General features: G+C 54.7%; 2 protein-coding genes across 6 annotated transcripts; one reads left to right on the top strand and one right to left on the bottom strand.

The window, feature by feature from the left end:
* The first annotated feature begins 1,756 nt into the window (after positions 1-1,756).
* LOC114022164 (apolipoprotein A-IV) lies at positions 1,757-18,261 on the top strand. Of its 4 annotated transcripts, none has more exons than XM_043535435.1 (4): positions 1,757-1,938; positions 13,327-13,387; positions 17,043-17,181; positions 17,679-18,261. In XM_043535435.1, the coding sequence occupies exons 2-4, from the start codon at positions 13,348-13,350 to the stop codon at positions 18,118-18,120; spliced, it is 621 nt and encodes a 206-aa protein (XP_043391370.1). In that variant the 5' UTR covers positions 1,757-1,938; positions 13,327-13,347; the 3' UTR covers positions 18,121-18,261. The 4 variants fall into 4 exon arrangements, with proteins under 4 accessions (XP_043391370.1, XP_043391368.1, XP_043391369.1 ...); XM_043535433.1 differs by having other exon boundaries at positions 1,757-2,046; positions 17,679-18,255; XM_043535434.1 differs by lacking the exon at positions 1,757-1,938 and adding an exon at positions 12,208-12,657 and having other exon boundaries at positions 17,679-18,255.
* On the bottom strand, positions 3,164-6,625 carry APOE (apolipoprotein E). 2 transcript variants are annotated; one of them, XM_027833084.3, is made up of 4 exons: positions 6,487-6,625; positions 6,032-6,088; positions 4,740-4,890; positions 3,164-4,295 (listed from the first exon to the last, which is right to left on the bottom strand). In XM_027833084.3, the coding sequence occupies exons 2-4, from the start codon at positions 6,072-6,074 to the stop codon at positions 3,662-3,664; spliced, it is 828 nt and encodes a 275-aa protein (XP_027688885.1). In that variant the 5' UTR covers positions 6,075-6,088; positions 6,487-6,625; the 3' UTR covers positions 3,164-3,661. The 2 variants fall into 2 exon arrangements, with proteins under 2 accessions (XP_027688885.1, XP_043391366.1); XM_043535431.1 differs by having other exon boundaries at positions 4,740-6,088; positions 6,487-6,514.
* Positions 18,262-20,561: the final 2,300 nt, after the last annotated feature.

Below are 20,561 nucleotides of genomic sequence, written 5' to 3'. Positions count from 1 at the left end.
GCGTTGTCCCCCATCTAGCGGCACTGAGACCACTTAGAGAAAATGAGTCTGCTAGTTCCTGCTGTAGAGACTCATGCACTGAGGTCCCAGGTTCGATCCTGCCTGCCAACAACCGGGGTCTGTCAGCATTACACTCACAGAGCCTGAACGTAAGCCCAGATGGGACCATTCTATCCAGTCTAAAACAGGCCACGTTCTTTCACCCAGTTCCCCCTGCACTGAACCCAGTACAGTGCATCTCTTCCAGACAGTGGCAGCAGGTGTCCCAGGCCCTGCATGTCAGATTATTAGTGGACAGAAAGCTGTGACATGGAACCTGGATACAGCTTAAGTTGAACCGGCTTTGTTTACCCACCTACAGCTAGTCCTGGAACAGTGGTGGGCAAACAATACGTAGGGAAAGCCCTTCTCCCAGGAATCATGACCAGTTCCCATGGCGCCACTCTGCCTTGCACAGCTCCCTGGCTCCCAAAGCTGCCTCTATGCAGAATTTTGCGTAGTCCCAAACTAACAGCCACACGGCATATCTTCCCAAGAGTCAAAACTTGCTCCGACCCTCAGCACTTGGAAGCGTGTGTGTGTGACAGTGGACCCTGGTGATGCCTCTGCCTTAGCAAAATATCAGCCACTGTGAATTAGCTGTTTGTGAGGTGGCTTTGCAGCTGCTGAGAACAGGGGAAGATAAAAGCCTGTGCCCAGCTCCCTGCCCCACTGTGTGGTTGCTCACACCAGAAAAAGGAAGTGCATCCACTTTTCACTAATGTAAACTGAGGCCTATGCTGCCTAGCTAGCCCCTGTTCTGAAGGTACAAACAGCGAGGAGTCCTTGTGGTTTTACTGATACAGACTAACACAGCTACCCCTCTGAAACCTGTTCTGAAGGTGTCACTTCTGTCCAGTCTTCTCTGCCAGGGCACAGTGAGTGCAAAGCACCAGCAGGTGAGACCAGTAGCAATTGCCAGTGGTGTGAGTCACTGTGGATGGTGCAGAGGGCAATGGCAAATTATGCCTGAGGGAGGGCATGGGGGGGCAGGAAAGGCATCAGGCTGCTCTCTGCATGGAGCCACAGCTGCCTGGCACAACCTGCAATGGGGCTTGGGCGGTCACGCCAGAATCAGCAGAGACATTTCACCCCCAACTTGTATGTGGAGCCCAGAAATGAGAGGGTCTGTTTACACAGGGACCCCCTCCCCCAGCACTGAGATGAAGCCTAGGGCATGGGGGCTGTTTATCCAGGGTCCCCTCTTCTGGCACTAAAATACAGCTGCCTCTTGGGTGGGGCATGGGGGGCTGTTTATACAGGGTCCTCTTGTCCTGAGCGGAGTTGCAGCTGCCTGTGGGGTGGGGCAGGGCATGGGGTGCTGTTTATACAGGGTCCCGTTGTCCTGAGCTGCCTGTGGGGAGGGGTGTGGGGCTGTTTAACAGTACAGAACACCAGCCCTTTGGGGGACAACGTGAACTTAAACCCAGCTGAAACTGGAGGCAGAGTGGAATTCCTGAATTAGGGCCAGATTGTCAAAGGCACTCGGCACCCCACCGGCTCACATTTGCATGCCCAAATGACATGAGCTTAGCTGGAATAACAAGGCTAATAAAGGCCGCTGCTCTCCTAGAAAGTGTGGGCTGAAATGCTGAGGCAGGAGCGGAACTTTGGTTTGCCAGAGGAAGTTTCCCCAGTGCTTAGAAAAGTTGTGGTTGTGATGAAGCCAATATAAATGTGTGTTGAACAGTCACAGCTTGGGCTGAGAGGCCCACAGGCAGCTGTGCTCCAGGGCACAGTGGGAGATGTTTATAACCTACGTGTGCTCGTTCCCTGGGTCTCTGGCATCACAAAAACAGCTGGTTTGTTTGCTATTACAGTAAAGGGAGAAGGAACCTTTTTAACTTCCACCCCACACCCCAGAGAAACCATCCATGGAGCAGACCTGCTGCGGTGGAGGTAGGCGGGGGGAATGTGTTCTCCAGTGGGGCAGGAGCAGAGCTGGGGAAGTCCTTTGAAACACAATGGACCAAATTTCATGCTGATGTAACTCCCCCGGAGCCAATGGTGAGAGACCTTACCCAACAGACTTGGTTGTGAGTATTTAGGGAGGGATCAGGGTGGGGCTGGTTAGCAGCATTTCCCACTGAAGGTGCTGGAAGATAAGCATCTGGGGCAAGTCAGAACCCAGAGGGCCCCAAGCTAAGTGTCTGTGAATGGGGGGTTGGGAGCATCTGTTGGGATCCCGAACACTGCTGGGAGGGGGGATTCAGGGGAAAGCAGCAGTGAGTGTTGGCAGGTAGGCTGGGGGTTGGCCATGCCCTGCTGCAGCACCAGTATCTGCTCAACACATCAGATTAGTTGAACTAATACCATGTTTACAGCGGATTGATAGATTCTAAGGCCAGATGGGACCATTCTGTTCATCTAGTCTGACCCCTTGCATAGCACAGGCCACTGACCTGTCCCACAATGATTCCCGGAGAAGAGCTATTAGAAAAACATCTTTGTTTAAAAATTGCCAGTGATGGAGAATCCACCACGACCCTTGGTAAATTGTTCCAGTGTTTTATGACTGTCAGCAGTAAAAAATTTGCACCTTATTTCCCGTCTGAAGTTATCAAGCTTCAGCTTCCAGCCACTGGAGTGTGTGAGACCTGAGGAGCCCGTTATGAAATAGTATGTACAGGCTGGAATCAAGTCACCCCTTAACCTTCTGTTTGTTATGCTAAATAGCTTGAGCTCTCTCAATCTATCACTACAAGACAGGTTTGCTAATTCTTTAATCATTCTCATGGCTCTTCTCTGAACCCTCCCCCGTTTATCAGTAACCTCCTTGCATTGTGGGCCCCAGAACTGCACACAGTATTCCAGCAGCGATCAGACCTGTGCCAAATACAGAGGTAAAATAACCTCTTTACACTCCTGCTGCCGTGCTCACATCCATATGCCAGCCTGGACAGTAGACGGCAGCAAGGGGGCCAGATCGGTCGATTCTGAATGGAGCACTGCAATACGGGATAGCAGTGGGAGGACTTCTTGCACCTGTGGCCCACAGAACAATGCCAGTTGACCAGGATCTGGCCCCACTGACTTCAGTGGAGCTTCGGCTGATTTACAGCAGCTAGGGATATGAATGGGTGTGTCTCATAAATTTAGGTCATAAAGAAGAAAAGGCCCCTAGTATCTTGTGCCCAAAGCAAGAATTTATTTAGTTACAGTTGAAAGCATTGGTGAACACAGGAGATCTAACAGTGGGGATGGGATAGGGGCATCAGATTCAGCTGTGGTTAGAGAGGGGAGAATGGGATGGGCAGAGGTTATCCCCTCTCACGTCTCCAGGACGTGCACAAACGCAGCTCAGGGCCAGATTCATGGTTGCCCTGAGTCTCATGGCATCATTTCCACCAGTCCCAAGTGTGAATGCAGGGTCGGAGTGGCAATGTCTATGCACTGGGGTTCATGCACAGGGGCAATGAAGAACTGGGCCCCTGCGGGAGGTCTGGAGCAGGCTTAGCAGGTGAAGTGACTCATGCCTGTTTGCTCCGGGAGTCACACACCTCCGCAGCTAGCTTGGTATCAGTGGGCAGGGCTGTACTGTGGGGGACCTGGGAATGCAGGCCCCTGGATTGCCAGGGCTCTGGGCTGTTGGGGGGCCACAGCGTGGGGTGAGCAGGGGCTGTTACAGCTGGAGTTTCCCTTGCAGCTTCTCCACCAGGGCCTGTAACTGGGCACTGACATCCTGCAGGAAGGGTGCAAACCACTGGCGGACCTGCTCAGCAGCCTGGTCTAGGGAGCCCCGCACCTCCTCAGCCTTCTCCTGCAGGTGCCCCTGCAGCTCCTGGGCCCGGGTGCCCAGGCTATCATGCACCTTCTGGCTCTGCTCACCCATGGCCTGGCTCAGGGCTCCCAGACGCTGCTGTCCCTTGTCACGGATGCTGTCGATTAGGGGCTGCAGGCCCTGGCGCACGGCGTCCACCCGCTGGTCGGTGCGGGCCTGCACCTCGCTGGCATAGGCGGCCATCTTGCGGCGCAGCTCCTCAGCATCTTTGCCCAGACGCTTGCGCAGCTTGCGCAGGTACATGCCGACTCGGGCCCGCACCTCCTCCAGGTTTTGGTCGAACATCAAGCGCACGTCGCCCGCGTACTGCACCACCCGGCCCTTGGCCTCCTCCATGTCGGCCCGCAGCTTCCCTGTCAGCGCCGCTACCTCGCTGCCCAGGCGCTGCTGGGCCTCCTGGGCGTAGGGGCCAAACCGGGCCCGCAGCTCTTCTGTGTACACCCCCACTTCAGCCATGGTGTCGGTGATCAGCCCGCTGGGGAGGGACCGGGGAGTCAGAGCTGGGGCGTCTTGGCTTGCACCACCCCTCTCCCCCGGCCACGATATCTGTGATGCGTCCATGCAGGCCTGTGGTGACACCCATCCAAACCCCACTCTCCAGCAGGGCACTGAGGGCTCCCCAAGGATCCCACATCACCCGCTCTGTGCCCCAGGTTGTGGCCCTTGCTGGGCATCCCCCCATATGCTCCTCTAGGAATACTCCCAACCCACCATTACCGCAAAGCGGCAGCAACACCCACAGGCGTGGTGTGCACCAGCCAAACACGGTGCTTCTCAGCACAGCCTGGCACCCAGCACAAAGCCCGACATTTTTCCCAGCAGAGATATCGCCCTTTCCAGGGGGACACAGGCCCCCGCAGCTTTGTGTCCTTGCCCCACCCATCTTCACCCACTGACACTGAGCCGCAGGGTCACTCACTCCAGTTCCTTGCTGAGCTGGGAGCTCTTGATCTGGGCGGTCACATTGTCTGCGGCGTGTCCCACCTTGGAAAGGTAGTTCCAGAAGACCTTCACAGCCTCTTCCCACTTAGTCTTGGGCTCATCCTGGACAAGCGGGTTGGCCTGGCAGCCTGGAGGGGCAGAGTTTGCAGGTAAAGAGTCGAGTCTGACCTCCTGTGTAACCCAGGCCATTGCGGCCCTGGAGCCACACAGGGGGTCAGACCCGGTGCCCATCTAGCCCAGTGTCATATTCCTTGCCGGCCCTGCACAGACTGACTGAGATCAGGGCCCCGTCATGCCTGGCGCTGCACAGACCCCCACCAAGATCGGGGGCCCTGTCATGCCGGGCGCTGCACAGACCCCCACCGAGATTGGGGGCCTCGTCGTGCCAGGCTCTGCATAGACCCCCACCGAGATCGGGGGCCCTGTCATGCCTGGCGCTGCACAGACCCCCACCAAGATCGGGGGCCCTGTCATGCCGGGCGCTGCACAGACCCCCACCGAGATCGGGGGCCTCGTTGTGCCAGGCATTGTACAAAACACACAGTAGGAGACAGTCCCTCCCCGAAAGGGTTTACCAGACAAGTTGTGTGAGGTTGTCTTCACAGCAAAAGGTGGTGTTTTTGCAGTGCAATAACTAACACAAATGAGGGATCACCAGCCTGCTGTACAATCCTGTTGGAGACAAGGCACCTGGACTGTTTACCGGAAGGTAGCTAGGCAGGTCAGCGCTGCACCCTGCTGCTGGTTGACTTCATGGTAAAATTACAGTCTTAGCTTGGCCTTTACTGCGTGGTGGTAACAGTTGGTAGTAATAGCTAACATGGGTTGGTTCTCCCATTGGAAAAAACACCTGCTTTTGACAGTGAAGGCAAAGCCTAAGTGACTCATCCAGGGTCATGGGCAAGTCAGTAGCAGAGCTAGGGATAGAACCCAGGACTCCTGGCTTCCAGCACTAACCCACCAGACCCCACTCCCCGCCCAGAGCTGGGGACAGAACTCAGGAGTCCCCAGGCAGGACCCCTACCCACTGGGTCACATCCGATGAAGTGAGCTGTAGCTCACGGAAGCTTATGCTCAAATAAATTTGTTAGTCTCTAAGGTGCCACAAGTCCTCCTTTTCTTTTTTTGGGTCACACTGCTGATTTACACCATGGTGCGTGAAAAGGGAACCAGTCCCCATGACTCCAATGACGTTACTCCTGATCAACACCAGAAGGGGAGTTTCCAACCCTGCCCTGATGGGGGAGATGAACTGAACGAGCCATTTACCTGCCAGCAGGGTTGCCCCCAGCAGTACAATCCAAAACTTCATGGCTGCAGCTTTGCCTGCAGGGAGAGAAGGAAGGGGCTGGGGTGAATGAGCGCAGGGAGGGTGGGACATAACACCCCCCATGGGTTCCCCCACAGAGGATACAAGCTAGGGCGCACAGCATGTAGGAAGCCAGGTCCAACCACCCCTGTCCTAAGGAAAGCCCTTGCCCCTCTGGGCTGCATCCACTCTACCCCTAATCCTGCCCCTCAGCCATCCCCTCTGGGCTGCCGCCCATCCATCCTCCCACTCCTCTGGGCTGCATCCTGCCTGCCCCGAAGCCTGTACGTTTCCAGCCTATTCGAGGCTGCAACCCCCAGCCCCTCCCACCTCTACTACTGCCCCACACCCTCTCCTCTGGCCTGCAGCACCCCATTACTTCTTAGGGTGTATCTCCATTGCCCCCTGCCCTCACCTCTGCTGGGCTTCTAGTCCTGGGCTGTAAAGTGCCACCAGCCCCACTCGCTGCCTTAAATACCCACGGGGCGGGGGGAGGACAGAGCCAGCGCAAACTCGCCAATGCAGCTGGAGGGGGCGAAGGTTACTCCCCCCCACCCCCGCATGGGGCCAGACAGCTTCCCCTTTGGAGAAAGTGTTAACCCTCTGCTTGCCGGGGAGGAGGAAGGAGACAGACACAATCTCTTCCCCTCGCCCTGCGCAGTCTGCCCCACCCCACCGGGTCTAGGACCCTGTCTCCCCCGGCGATCGGACGCCGCACAGGGAGGTGGACAGAAGGGAAAGGAGAGAGGGCCCCCCACTCTCAGGGACAGACACCGGGGGCACTAGCCCCCTCTGCATTTTTGTCCTGTTTTCAAAGGAGAATACAAAGTGTCCAAGTGTCACAGGCTGGGGCAGGGGGACTTGAGACTTTTTTTGGGGGGGGGTGCTGAGATCTGGGGTTGAGGCTGTGGGGAGGGAGGGGTGCTGAGACCTCATGCTGGGTATGTGTTTGCGAGTGTGTATGGGGATGTGCTGAGACCTTGTGCTGTGGGGGCGGGGGGGTGCTGAGACCTTGTGCCGACGCTGAAACCTTGTGCCCTGTATGGGGGGGAGGTGCCGAGACCTTATACCAGGTGTGTGGGGGGGCGTGCTGAGACCTCATGCTGGCTGTGGGGGGGCACTGAGACCTCATGCTGGCTGTGGGGGGGGGGTGATTTATGAAATCTCAAGAAAAGCCAGAGTCTGTGATGCTGCTGCTGTTTGGGAGATCTGCTCCCCCCCCCACCCCCCGTGCATCTTCCTGCTCCAGCAAAGAGAGAGGACGCTGCTCCAGGTGGGGGCCCCAGTCCTTTGGGAAGAGTTGGACGAACTGGGTTGCCTGCGGCCCCAGAAGACTGGGTGCTTTCTGGGTTGGTCACCACACGCACTGCTCCTGCCAGAGTCCCTCGTAGGGTGGGGTCCTGGTCAGCTCATTAGCATGCATGTAGGTTCTTTGTTTTTTTCTGTTATGCTTTTACCTTAAGACGAATGTTGGCTGCTTACAAAGAGCTGGGTGGCACCGTGGTCTGCAGGGATCCCTGTGCTACCCGGCTCTGAAGGGAAAGCAAGCAGGTGTGCTGGGAAATGGGAGTGAAGGCAGGGAGGTGTGCAGCCTGGGAATCTCCATCTCAGAGGGCAAGTGCGGTGGGTCTCCATCCAGAATGGCAACGGCCAGGACATCCAATTGCAGTTGCCCTGAACTGTGACAGAGAGTGCCCTTCTCCCCACCCCCTCCTGCCCCACTGGGGTCAGCACTGACTGAGACGGGCGAGCATCCCCTCCCGAGCCGCCGCCCGGCTCCGACAGCACAGTGGCCCGTGGTGCCACGCTGGAGCGTCCGAACCAACACTGACTGCCTGGGAAGAGCGACCCACTCCCTGAGCGTGTCTCCCATCCAAACGCTGACCCAGGGTAACCCTGCGTAGCACTGCGAGCCAGGTTCAGGGCGATGCTGTCACGGTACGTGGTGACATTGGCAAAATGACTTCAGGGTTTGTTTTTCCAAACAGATAAACAGAAAATTGGTTTCCAGACCCACCTGGCTGGGACCTGCCCTGCGGCTGTAATTATATATTAGAAACTTATTTGCATAACAAAGGCTGACTCTGTATTAAACGCTGTTGGTTTCTGGATTAGAGGTTTGTGCAGAGCCTGGAATAACACAGTTGAACATGCCTCTTCCTTTCCACGAGGGATTATTACGTGCTGTATCAGGCAGTCTGGAATCAGGCTCCGTCGCCGGATGCCCCAACTTGGCACCCTCCCGGTTTGCTGGGAAGAAAACTACAGGCCAGTAAATGTCTCCAGCTGCAAAGTGGGGAGGGAAGGTCCCTGAGGCTACAGTTTGCTGTCAGTACCGCCCTGTGGCCTAGGCCTTATCTGCTGCCAGTTGACCTCTGCACGGAGCCTCAGCGCTGTTGTGTCAGCAGAGGACTCTGCTTCTGATCATAGATCACTGGGCTCCAACCTCTGCGCATTCCTCTGTGGTGTGGAGCCAGGATTTCCAGCCCCTTTCTGCCCCTGCAGCTCTTTCACTTGAACTCCTGACCCCTTTCCAGTCCCCCTTGTTAAACTGCATTCCTCGATCCAGCTGCAGCCTCATCTCCTCCCCACATTCCCCATCCCACTTAGGATTCCCCACCTGACTGCAAATCCTCTGCTAGTGTCAACAATCCCCCTTCCCTGGCATCATGGGTTCCCTGTGCCCAAGTGGAGAGGAGAGAAGACAATAAATAACCAGAGAATGTGTTTTGTAGCATGTTTCACCCACAGATCTGGGAGGGGCGGGCAGTTGGCATCACCACCCCCATTTTAAAAGGGTGGGTCTGTTGAGTGGCAGACAGGTGATATGACTCGCTCAGTCACACAGCAGCCAGATTCCCAAGTCTCCCCTGCTTCCTGCCCAGAACCAGAGGCAGAACCCAGGAATCCTGGCTCCCATCCCTATCCCTACTGTAAAAAGAAAAGGAGTACTTGTGGCACCTTAGAGACTAACCAGTTTATTTGAGCATGAGCTTTCGTGAGCTACAGCTCACTTCATCGGATGCATAGCATATCGTCTTCTGCAGTTTCCACGATATGCTATGCATCCGATGAAGTGAGCTGTAGCTCACGAAAGCTCATGCTCAAATAAACTGGTTAGTCTCTAAGGTGCCACAAGTACTCCTTTTCTTTTTACGAATACAGACTAACACGGCTGTTACTCTGAAACCTATCCCTACTGTAACGCACTAGACCCCACGCTCCTCCCAGAGCCAGGGACAGAACCCAGGAGTCCTGACTGCCAGTCACCAGCCCTCATTCTAACCCACTAGCCCCCCATGCCCCTCCCAGAGTTAGGAGCCCTGACTCCCGGCATCTTGTGCCAGGTTCTGCAAAGACACACAGGGGGCATCTACACTGCAGCTGGGACGGAGGAGGCTTCCCAGTACAAGCAGACAGACAGACACTAGCTCTGCTGGAGCTAGTGCACCAAAAATAGCCTTGTGGGCACTGTGGCACAGACAGTGGCTTGGGCTAGCTACCCAAGAACCAGCCTCCTGATCCCCTGGGTACATTATATGGGTGGCTAGCCTGAGCCGCTGCGTCTGCTGCAAGTGGGTTAGCTTGAGCACAGCGAGCAGGTATCTGGCTACCCATGCTGGGAAGCACCCTCCCAGCTGAAGTGTAGACACACCGAGGGTCCCTGGGCCCTGCCTAAAAGAGTTTAAAATCCCAACAGAGGGAGGCGAAACAGGCCCAGGAAGGCGAAAGGACTAGCAGGTCAGTGGCAAAGCTGGGTAATAGGTCTTCTGGCTCCGAGGCTGGTGCCCAACCCACTCCCTCTACATCAAGTTTTCTGAGGTTCCCCGTTCCGAAGTCCAGACACTTGTGGGGCCTGAGCCCAGCTCTGGCAGCAGCCACTGGTTTCTGCCCTGGGTTCCAAGCTGGAGGCAGTTTGGGAGAACCCGTAGCGGAGATCCACAGTCCCAGTAAACAAGTCAGCAAGGATGATTCATAGTGAGAGAGCGATCATGAGACCTGATCAGAGCTGGGAGGGAGAGGGGCCTGCAGTGAGGCCACCAGCAGCATGTGCATTGCATTAGTGTTTGCCTCATGTTATTATCCTTATATTTCTGTGTTACTGGTCGTGCAGGAGCCCCAGCCATGTGGCAGGCACTACAGTACAGATACAGAACAGGATAGTCCCTGAGCCAGTGGAAAGGGGCTGCAAGAGGGGCAGCAGAGAGCCAGCGACGGTCACCTTAGAGTCATAGAATCATAGAATAGCAGGGTTGGAAGGGACCTCAGGAGGTCATCTAGTCCAACCCCCTGCTCAAAGCAGGACCAATCCCCAACTAAATCATCCCAGCCAGGGCTTTGTCAAGCCTGACCTTAGAAACCGCTAAGGAAGGAGATTCCACCACCTCCCTAGGTAACGCATTCCAGTGCTTCACCACCCTCCTAGTGAAAAAGTTTTTCCTAATATCCAACCTAAACCTCCCCCACTGCAACTTGAGACCATTACTCCTCATTCTGTCATCTGCTACCACTGAGAACAGTCTAGATCCATCCTCTTTGGAACCCCCTTTCAGGTAGTTGAAAGCAGCTATCAAATCCCCCCTCCCTCTTCTCTTCCGCAGACTAAATAATCCCAGTTCCCTCAGCCTCTCCTCATAAATCATGTGTTCCAGCCCCCTAATCATTTTTGTTGCCCTCCGCTGGACTCTTTCCAATTTTTCCACATCCTTCTTGTAGTGTGGGGCCCAAAACTGGACACAGTACTCCAGATGAGGCCTCACCAATGCTGAATAGAGGGGAATGATAATGCCCCTCGATCTGCTGGCAATGCTCTTACTTATACAGCCCAAAATGCTGTTAGCCTTCTTGGCAACAAGGGCACACTGTTGACTCATATCCAGCTTCTCGTCCACTGTAACCCCTAGGTCCTTTTCTGCAGAACTGCTGCCTAGCCACTCAATCCCTAGCCTGTAGCAGTGCATGGGATTCTTCCGTCCTAAGTGCAGGACTCTGCACTTGTCCTTGTTGAACCTCATCAGATTCCTTTTGGCCCAGTCCTCAAATTTGTCTAGGTCCCTCTGTACCCTATCCCTACCCTCCAGCGTATCTACCTCTCCTCCCAGTTTAGTGTCATCTGCAAACTTGCTGAGGGTGCAGTCCACACCATCCTCCAGATCATTAATGAAGATATGGAACAAAACCGGCCCGAGGACCGACCCTTGGGGCACTCCGCTTGATACCGGCTGCCAACTACCCATGGAGCCATTGATCACTACCCATTGAGCCCGACAATCTAGCCAGCTTTCTATCCACCTTATAGTCCATTCATCCAGCCCATACTTCTTTAACTTGCTGACACGAATACTGAGACAGTATCAAAAGCTTTGCTAAAGTCAAGGAATAACATGTCCACTGCTTTCCCTGCATCCACTGAGCCAGTTATCTCATCATAGAAGGCAATTAGGTTAGTCAGGCATGACTTGCCCTTGGCGAATCCATGCTGACTGTTCCTGATCACTTTCTGCTCCTCTAAGTGCTTCAGAATTGATTCCTTGAGGACCTGCTCCATGTTTTTTCCAGGGACTGAGGTGAGGCTGACTGGCCTGTAGTTCCCAGGATCCTCCTTCTTCCCTTTTTTAAAGATGGGCACTACATTAGCCTTTTTGCAGTCATCTAGGACCTCCCCCGATCGCTATGAGTTTTCAAAGATAATGGCCAATGGCTCTGCAATCACACCCGCCAACTCTTTTAGCACTCTCAGATGCAACGCATCCGGCCCCATGGACTTGTGTTCGCCCAGATTTTCTAAATAGTCCCGAACCACTTCTTTCTCCATAGAGGGCTGGTCACCTCCTCCCCATGCTGTGCTGCCCAGTGCAGTAGTCTGGGAGCTGACCTTGTTCGTGAAGACAGAGGCAAAAAAGCATTGAGTACATTAGCTTTTTCCACATCCTCTGTCACTAGGTTGCCTCCCCCATTCAGTAAGGGGCCCACACTTTTCTTGACCTTCTTCTTGTTGCTAACATACCTCCTGTATCAGAGAAGCAGCCGTGTTAGTCTGTATCCGCAAAAAGAAAAGGAGTACTTGTGGCACCTTAGAGACTAACCAATTTATTTGAGCATAAGCTTTCGTGAGCTACAGCTCACTTCATCAGATGCTCAAATAAATTGGTTAGTCTCTAAGGTGCCACAAGTACTCCTTTTCTGAGTGGAACTGGACAGGTAGGGTGAAGATATGACGTGGAAGGCGATGGAAGTGAAAATAGGTAGCTTATGCTTGGTATTGTTATGCTGAGAGGAACTGGGGACTGCACAGTTACAGACCTCTGAGACTGGGTGTGAATACACCTTCCGTTAATATAACTGTCAGGATACATTAATTACAAGCCCTCACACCTAAAACTCCCTAGAGAGTTTGAAAGTGGATGGGGGAAGGGCCTTTTGCCGAGCCCTGGTCCACATGCTGAATTTATGTTAGTCTAATTACGACACTCAGGGGTGTGGAAAACCTGAACGATGCAGTTATACTGCCCGAACTCCAGTCGATGGGAGGGCTTCTCCTGTGGACAGAGCTACGGCCTCTCGGGGAGGTGGAGTACCTACACAGGTAGGAGAAGCGCTGCCACCGACAGACACAGTGTCTTCACTACGTGCTTCAGCGGCCCAGCTGCAGTGCTTGAAGGGCAGACAAGCGCTGAGTATCGTTTGGGGCTTTCATTCCTCCTGCTAGTCCTAGTTTGCAGAAACAGGACTTTGGACACCCTGTGAATAAACAAGGCTGCACTCAAGACAATACGGGACTCCATCATGAATTTGTACTCCCAGCTGGGACATCGCTAGGGCCCCAAACTTGAATTAGCTGTTTGGGTCAGAGGTGTAACACTACCAGAGAGAAGAGAAGCCAGCAAAGAGAGGAGAGATAGCCCATTGTTTTGGCCAAAAGAACATGATCGTTGCAGCAGGCAGCATTCTGAATGGATACGAGTGGGGGCCAGACTGCATTTGTCAGGCCAGAGAGAAGGCTGCAACTATGGGGATGGAAAGAAACAGTCTCAGGCCAGGGCTTTCCAGGCAGCACCAACCCGGGCAGTTTTATTTCGGGGGCTGGGAGCCCAAAGCCAGACCCCCAGCACTGGACTGTAGACAAAGCTCATGCCCAGGTGATGTGGGGTTGGTGCTGAGGTTAATGAGTGACAGGAGGAGGCATGGGTGACAGGGCTGTTACCCCATCCACTCCCCCTTGGCTCTAACTTATCTCTTTCCTCCATCCTGCCAGGTTCGCCAGGAAACTCTGAGCATGAAGCTTCTCATTGCTGTCCTGTCCCTGGCTGTGCTAGGTGAGTGTGAGTGTGTCTCGGTGCAGCCCCACACCTGTCCCATTGGGCGCTGGCTGACAGTATGTGGGGGGAATCCCTCTGCCTGGAAGCCAGGTCTTTTGGGCACCCTCTCCCACAGGAATCTGCTTTGACTTTTCAAGTGGAAACCACTAAAGTATCTGATAGAGACCCAGTCACAGGAGCAGGGGAAAGGGGAGGGAATGCAGCTTGGATGTGGGGGGGGCGGGGGGGAAGAGCAGGAAACATGAATTAGAAACAGTGTAACGGACTGAGCCTTTCTCAGCTCTGGGAACACCCTGCTTTGCTAAGCATTCAGCTGGTCGCTCTGTTCCCTGGGTCCTGACCCATTCAACCAGGCAGAGCTCCTGCTGGGGAGTCTCAGGAGTTGTCTACATGGGATGTTTCTGGCACTTGTCTAACCCTTTAGTGCGTAAAAGAGTTTTCATCCGGTGTAAGACACATCCAGATCAGAACTGTGGTGTGCCTCACGGGTGTGAACGCTGGCTGACTGGAACACTGGGAGGGCAGCGGAGAAATCGCCCCACCCTCCACCCCCCAGTGTTAACACTTTGCACTGGTGTAAAAAGGATATTGGAGAATCAGTGGGAGCTCAAGGACAGGCAACGAGAGAGAGCCAGGGTCCGGGAAAAAGCCCTGGGCGGAGAGGATGAAAACACTGGGCCTGTTGTCTAAAAAGGAGACAGATAAAAGGGGATGTGATAAACGTATTGTCCCCCTCTCCAACGGGCAGCCAATATCTCTTGGCAAGGCCCCAAATCGATGGTAAGAGTCAGGTCTCGTTTTTGGTATAAGCCTGTTGATTTACAGAGAATGGGCACAGAATTCCTTTTCCCTGAACACAGCAGAAACATACAAGAGCCCGTGGTTTCCTTTTCCAGAAATCCAAGCTTGCCTCTCCACCAGCTGTGTGCTCCAAGGAACCCTAGCTCTGCTCCCTCCCAGGCCAATGCTAACAAAAACGTCTCTCCCTGTCTGATGGCTTTGTGCCTTTGATACACACAGACATACACAGCTGCTGCCAACCAGTGCTCCATCCCCTGCATTTGCAATCAGTCACTAGGGAAACCCCTTGGTCCACACAGCTAAGCTTCTGCTCAGGCCTTGCCCTGCTGGTGAGTGCCGTGGGCAGTGGCTTCTCTGGTATCAGTTCTCACTACAAAAAGGGGTATTTAGTTGCTCTTTCTGTAAGCCTGAATGAATCAGACAAATGAACCTGGGAAGGCACCTCAGGAGTTCATCTAGTACAGCCCCCTGTGCTGAGGTAACTCCAAGTAAACCTAGAGCTCACCAGTGCTAAGTAGAGTGGAACAGTTAACTCCTGTGTCTGACATAGCACACGCCTATTAATACACCCCAGAAGGATATAAATCTTTTTTGCAGCTGCATTGCATTGTTGGCTCATATTCAATTTGTGATCCACTCTAACCTCCAGATCCTTTTCAGCAGCACTACCGCCAACCCAGTTATTCCCCATTTTGTTGTTGTTCGTTTCACTTTTCCTTCCTAAATTAAGTACTTTGCACTTGCCTTTATTGAATTTAATCTTGATAAATTGGAGAATTGGCCAGAAATCAACCAGGTAATTTTGAATTCTAATCCTGTCCTCCGAAGTGCTTGCAACCCCTCCCAGCTTGGTGTCATCTGCAAGTGTTTAAGCAGATTACCCACTCCATTCTCCAAGTCATTAATGACAATATTAGCGAGTACTGAATGCAGGACAGATCCCTATGGGACCCCATTAGATACCCCCCCTCCAGTTTGACAAGTGCACCATTGATAACCACCCTTTGAGGGTGATTCTTTCAGCCACTTTTACACTTATAGTAATTTCCTTTAGACCAAGGGGTCTCAAACTGGGGGTTGGGAGGCCTCAGGGGGTCGCAAGGTTATTACAGGGTGGGGTCGCAAGCTGTCAGCCACCACCCCAAACCCCGCTTTGCCTCCAGCATTTATAATGGTGTTAAATATATTTAAAAGTGTTTTTCACTTATAAGGGGGGGTCACACTCAGAGGCTTGCTGTGTGAAAGGGGTCACCAGTACAAAAGTTTGAGAACCACTGATATAGACCACACTTCCCTGGTTTGCTTCTGAGAATGTCACATGGGACTGTATCAAAAACCCTACCCAAAAAATCAAGCTATAATCACATCTACAGCTTCCCCTCTGGCCACTAGCCCAGTAACCCTGAAAAAGAAGGAACTGTCTGGGCATGATTTCCTCTTGGCAAATCTTGTTGGCTACCCTTTAGAACAGTGCTTCTCAAGGTCTTTTTTTCACGGACCACTTGAAATTTGCTGAGGGTCTCAGCGGACCACTTAATGATCTTTCCAAATGTTGTTTGAACCATTAGCTAACTATTGTAAAGCGCTTTGGATAAAAGCACTATATTAAAAAAGAAAAGGAGTACTTGTGGCACCTTAGAGACTAACCAGTTTATTTGAGCATGAGCTTTCGTGAGCTACAGCTCACAAGCTCATGCTCAAATAAACTGGTTAGTCTCTAAGGTGCCACAAGTACTCCTTTTCTTTTTACGAATACAGACTAACACGGCTGTTACTCTGAAACCTATATTAAAAAAACGCTTAATAATTAATGTTTTTTTGTTTTACAAATAAAAGCACGCAACTCATATTTTAATATCAGTAGTCTTACCTTTCTAATGCGATGGATTTGCCCTCTCTGCCCTTCCGTGGCAGCCCCCAAGTTGGGGCTGGAAGGAGGGGGGGTCTCTCCCTCTCTCCCTAGCTGCGGCTGTCCCCAAGCTGGGTCTGGGAAGGAGGGGGTCTCTCCTCCACCACAGCAGCCACACAGCTGAGGCTGGGAAGGAGGGCTGTCTCTCCCTGGCAGCCGCAGCCCTGGAGCTGGGGAAAGTCGCCTCTTTCTCTGGCCGCCGCAGCCCTGCACGTCCCAAATTCCTCCCAACCCCTCTTCTCACTCCACTGCCCCCTCCCACCTACCCCCTCTTCCCCCCAAGGCCACCCCCTCACCTTACATGTGCATCTTCTCCAGGGTCCAGGCACCTAATTAGTGGAGCTCGCGGACCACTGGTGGTCCACGGACCACAGTTTGAGAACCTCTGCCTTAGAAGCCTATTATTCTGTCGGTGCTCAGCAGGGTGAAGGGTGCTCAGGGAACTCATCTCCAACAAGCAGGATTCACAGATGCATTTCTATGGATAATGGGAGTATCCAGAATGACCATAGTTAGAGACTTAGGAGGCGCATAAACCCAGCTGCCCCAGTGCTAACTATTGGGGTGATTAGGAAAAATACCCACATCTGCTACTGCAGGGTTCTTGCACATTCCCCTGAGCCACTGAGTGCCAGCTTCTAGATATTGGCCTTGACAAACCATGGGGCTGATCCAGTCTGCCAATCCCAGTGTCCCAATGCCTTATCAGAAGCTTGTGGCAAAGTGGGATAGAAGCCAGGAGTCCGGGCTCCCAGCCCCTCTGCAGTAACCCCTAGACCCCATTCCCCTCCCAGAGCTGGTTGGAACCTAGGAGTCCTGAGCCACATCCCAGTGCAGTTACTACGTGCCCCTCCTTCCAGGGAGAGGTAGCTCAGTGGGTCTCTCCAGGCCAGGGCAGCCCTGGGGCCTTCAGTCTCACTGGGGATCCCTTTCCTTTCCCAGGCTTCCAGGCCTCTCCCCTCAGCGAGAAACCCAGGCCAAAGTTGGACCAGGTCGCAGATGCCATCCCACACTACCTGGAGCAACTTATCACAACGATCGTGGAGCTGATCCAGAAATCCGAGCTGGGCCAGGAGATCGAGTGAGGCACCTGCCCTGACTTGGAGGCAGGGTTTGGGAGCACCCCCATCCAGGCCAGGGACCCAGAGCAGAGGGGTTAGAGTCACATCCCTGACTGCAGGACCCACACCTCTGCTTCTGGGCCCAGCAAGCCCCACGAGCTCAGCAGGGATTGGCCTGGCCAACCCTAGGGATGCTGGGGATTCAGCTGCGGGTGCTTTTTCTCCCAGTCAGAATTGCATCCATGTTTGGCATGGCAGGGCCCGATGCCCCTGGGACAACCAGTGCCCTTGACCTGGGGGCTGGGGCTGGATCAAAGCCAGCAACACTGGGGGGTGGAGGCCCCATATCACATTCCCAACCCCCATGAGCCAGCTAGTCCTCCTGCCCTGGGGCCACATTCCCCTCCCTGACACCCCCCCTCTCCTCCCCACTCCAGCCAATCCTTCTGCCTTGGGGTCAGACAGAGCCAGCAGCCCAGAGGGTGAGTCACTCTAAGCTGCTTCCCTTTCTTTGCAGGCAGTGGAGGCTCGCCAGAAAAATTGAGAACTTCTTTGATGACCTAGAACGTAAGGTGCCCCCCAAGGCCCAGGAGCAGCTGAGGAACCTGAGCAGGCATGTAGACGCGCTGGTGGAGGTAAGCGTGGCAGAGCTGCGGGAACTGGAGAGGAAGGTGCAGCCCTACAAGAAGCAGCTGCATGCTGTCCTGGTGTCCTACACTGAGGGGCTGCTGGAGATGGCGGAGCAGTACAGCAAGACCCTGCTTGGTCGCCAGGCATACAGCTTCATCCCATCTAGGGTGGAGCTACAGGAGAAGCTGGGCTCCTATGTCCAGGAGCTGGGGCTGCAGGAGTTCCAGCATGGCCTGGCAGCCTACGCCAGGGACCTGCACCAGAAGCTCAGCCCCTATGCTGAGGACTTGCATGGCTGGCTGAACTCCCACTGGGACGCCTTCATGTAATGTTTCAGTGAGGAGACCGGTGGAGGTGCAGCGTCATAGGCCCTGTCCATACCTGGAACCCAAGGCTGTAAGGCACCCCACAGCAGGCTCCCTGCCCCATACAGCTGTCCATCACTCAATAAACCAGCTGCTTGATCATGCAGTGATTTGTGGTCCTGCTGCATCTCTGGGGAAGGGGGCTTGGGGTGTCAATCCCCCAACAGGACGGGAGGTCACCAGGCGTGTAGAGGGTCATGGCCCCAATTACCCACTCCCCACAAACTGCTCAACCTCCCCCCAATACCCCCCTAAACCATTCCCCCTTAAACATGCCCCACCCCATGCCCCCATTAAACTGCCCCACCCCAGTGCATCCCCCAGCTTACATTCTAAACTGCTCTCGCTCCGTATCTTCCCCTACACTGCACCACCCTGGCCCATGGGCGTGGGAACTAGGGATGCAGGGCGTGCTGCAGCACCCCCAGGTTTTGCATGGGGTCCCAGCCACTGGCCGCACACCCAGGGCTCTGCTCCCAGTCCCAGCTGTGGTCCCAGCTTCAGTCCCCCGCCCCTCCCGGAGCCACAGCCTGGTCCTGGCCCCAGCTCTGGGGAGAGGGGACACGGCCAGAGGTAAGGGGGGAGCCCACTGGCTTTCAGCACCCCTACTGTAAAAAGTGTTCCAGGGCCACCATGTCATGTTCTGCACAGAGCTGTAGCAACAAGTCTCATGCTCCCTCACGTTCAGTAACATCCCTACCGCCTCCCCTTTTAAAGTGCCCCCCGCCCCCGGTGAGATGTTGCCATTCAGAGGGAAAATAAGGCCTCGTAGCCCCTGTGACAGGATGCGTGAGAACAGGTGAGTCCTTGCTCCGCTCACTCCAGTGTTAATTAGCCCCCCTTGAGAAGGCTGGTGAAGGGAATTAGACACTCAGGATGACTGGGCCAAGAAGGCGGCAGGATCAGCGCTGGTCAACCCAGTAACACGACAGAGGCCTCGAGGGAGGGAGCCCTCTGCTCCCTCAGGTCCTGGGGAGAGGGCCAAGAAGGGCGCTTGGTGCTCTGTCTGGGCTGTCGCGTGAGGATAGTTGGAGAAATGGAGGAGGGCACTTAAACTGAAAGGGGTAGTGAAGGCACAACCCCAGGCATCCGCGCAGTGTCCCACAGAGGAGCCACATCCTGTGACACCCCTTCCCCAGCCTCCATCCCCTGCCCTTGGGCAGGCTTGGCAGTGGCGCTCTGTGATGGAGCAGGGAGTGGGGCGGATTGACCTGGGGATGTCGCAGGGGAGTTTTACTGGGACTGTCTGCATGGGGGATGGGATAGCAGGGGGTGTCACCTGAGCCAGGAGGGGGGTTGGGGCGAGGTGACACCTTCTGCCTGGGAAGCTGGACAAAGGCTGGAGGAGGAGCCGGTGGGAGGCTGGGGGAGTCGGCTCGAGGGGGTTTTGAGTTGGAAGCTGGCTGGGGAAATGGAGGGAGCCCCAAGGCTGGGGTCTAAGCTCCCTGCCCCCCAGAAGGACCTGTCTGAGGGGTCCTGGTTGTACCAACAAGCTGTTTGGGACTGTGTTCCTGTCATCCAATAAACCTTCCGTTTTACTGGCTGGCTGAGAGTCCCGGTGAATCGCAGGAAGAGCGGGGTGCAGGGCCCTGACTCCCCCACACTCCTTGACACACTCTCAGGATGTGAAAGGTGCCATATTCCCTCCCCCGCATCAGCCAATTCCCCCATGCTTCCAACAGCTCGGCGCCAGCGCCACCTCGAGGGAAAAGGTCCATGTCCCGTTCCCTGCCACTCTGAGCCAGCCCGTTCCCTGCCCTTGGGCTGGATCAGAGCTGGTGCCCCCAGAGGACAAAGGTCTGTGCCCCACTCCCCGAAAGATGCCTCAGAAGAGCAGAGTCACTGTTCGCAGGGAAATCTCGCCCCTTGCCCGACTAACCTTGGATTTGCGAAGTTGAAGAAAAAAATGTCATGACAAAGTAGGCCTACACTTGCTTGTGGCAGCAAAAGGATGCTGTGCACACCTGTGCGGGAGCAGCACTGCCAACAGCATCTAGTCACCGTGGTGCCTTAAATAAAGGTCCAGACAGCCCTCGGCACCCGCTGCTCCCTGGTAAATCTTGTGGTGTCTGATGTGCCCAACAGCCAGCCAGAATCCCTCTCTGTTCAGCCAGCCTCCCTCCTGCACCCCAATTCCCTGCCCCAGCCCTGAGCCCCCTCTCAGAGCCTGCACCCCGCACCCCCAACCCTCTCCCCCGGCCCTGAGCCCCCTCCAGCACCAAAGCTCCCTCCCAGAGCTTGCACCCCACAACCCCTCCTGCAGCCTTACTCCCTTCGCAGGCTCAGCCCAGCGGCCCTTCCACACGCCGAACCCCTTGACCCCAGCCCAGATCCAGGGCAGGGCAGGGCAAGGGTGTTTGGGTTTCTGTGATTAGACAGTTGGCAACCCTACAATCCTCTGCAGT

The sequence above is a fragment of the Chelonia mydas genome, chromosome 24 (assembly GCF_015237465.2).
Source record: "Chelonia mydas isolate rCheMyd1 chromosome 24, rCheMyd1.pri.v2, whole genome shotgun sequence".
Lineage (NCBI taxonomy): Eukaryota > Metazoa > Chordata > Testudines > Cheloniidae > Chelonia > Chelonia mydas.
This window is presented reverse-complemented; position numbering and strand designations above follow the sequence as displayed.

Bases quoted from the DNA above. Each gene is read 5' to 3' on its own strand.
- APOE (XM_043535431.1), bottom strand. From the start codon at position 4,993: ATGGGCACCGGGTCTGACCCCCTGTGTGGCTCCAGGGCCGCAATGGCC. The intron at 4,296-4,739 runs GTGAGTGACCCT...GTCCCTCCCCAG, and splicing joins CAGCTCAGCAAGGAACTGGA to CGGGCTGATCACCGACACCA.
- LOC114022164 (XM_043535432.1), top strand. From the start codon at position 13,025: ATGGATACGAGTGGGGGCCAGACTGCATTTGTCAGGCCAGAGAGAAGG. The intron at 13,211-13,326 runs GTGATGTGGGGT...CCATCCTGCCAG, and splicing joins TAGACAAAGCTCATGCCCAG to GTTCGCCAGGAAACTCTGAG. The intron at 13,388-17,042 runs GTGAGTGTGAGT...TTCCTTTCCCAG, and splicing joins CCTGTCCCTGGCTGTGCTAG to GCTTCCAGGCCTCTCCCCTC.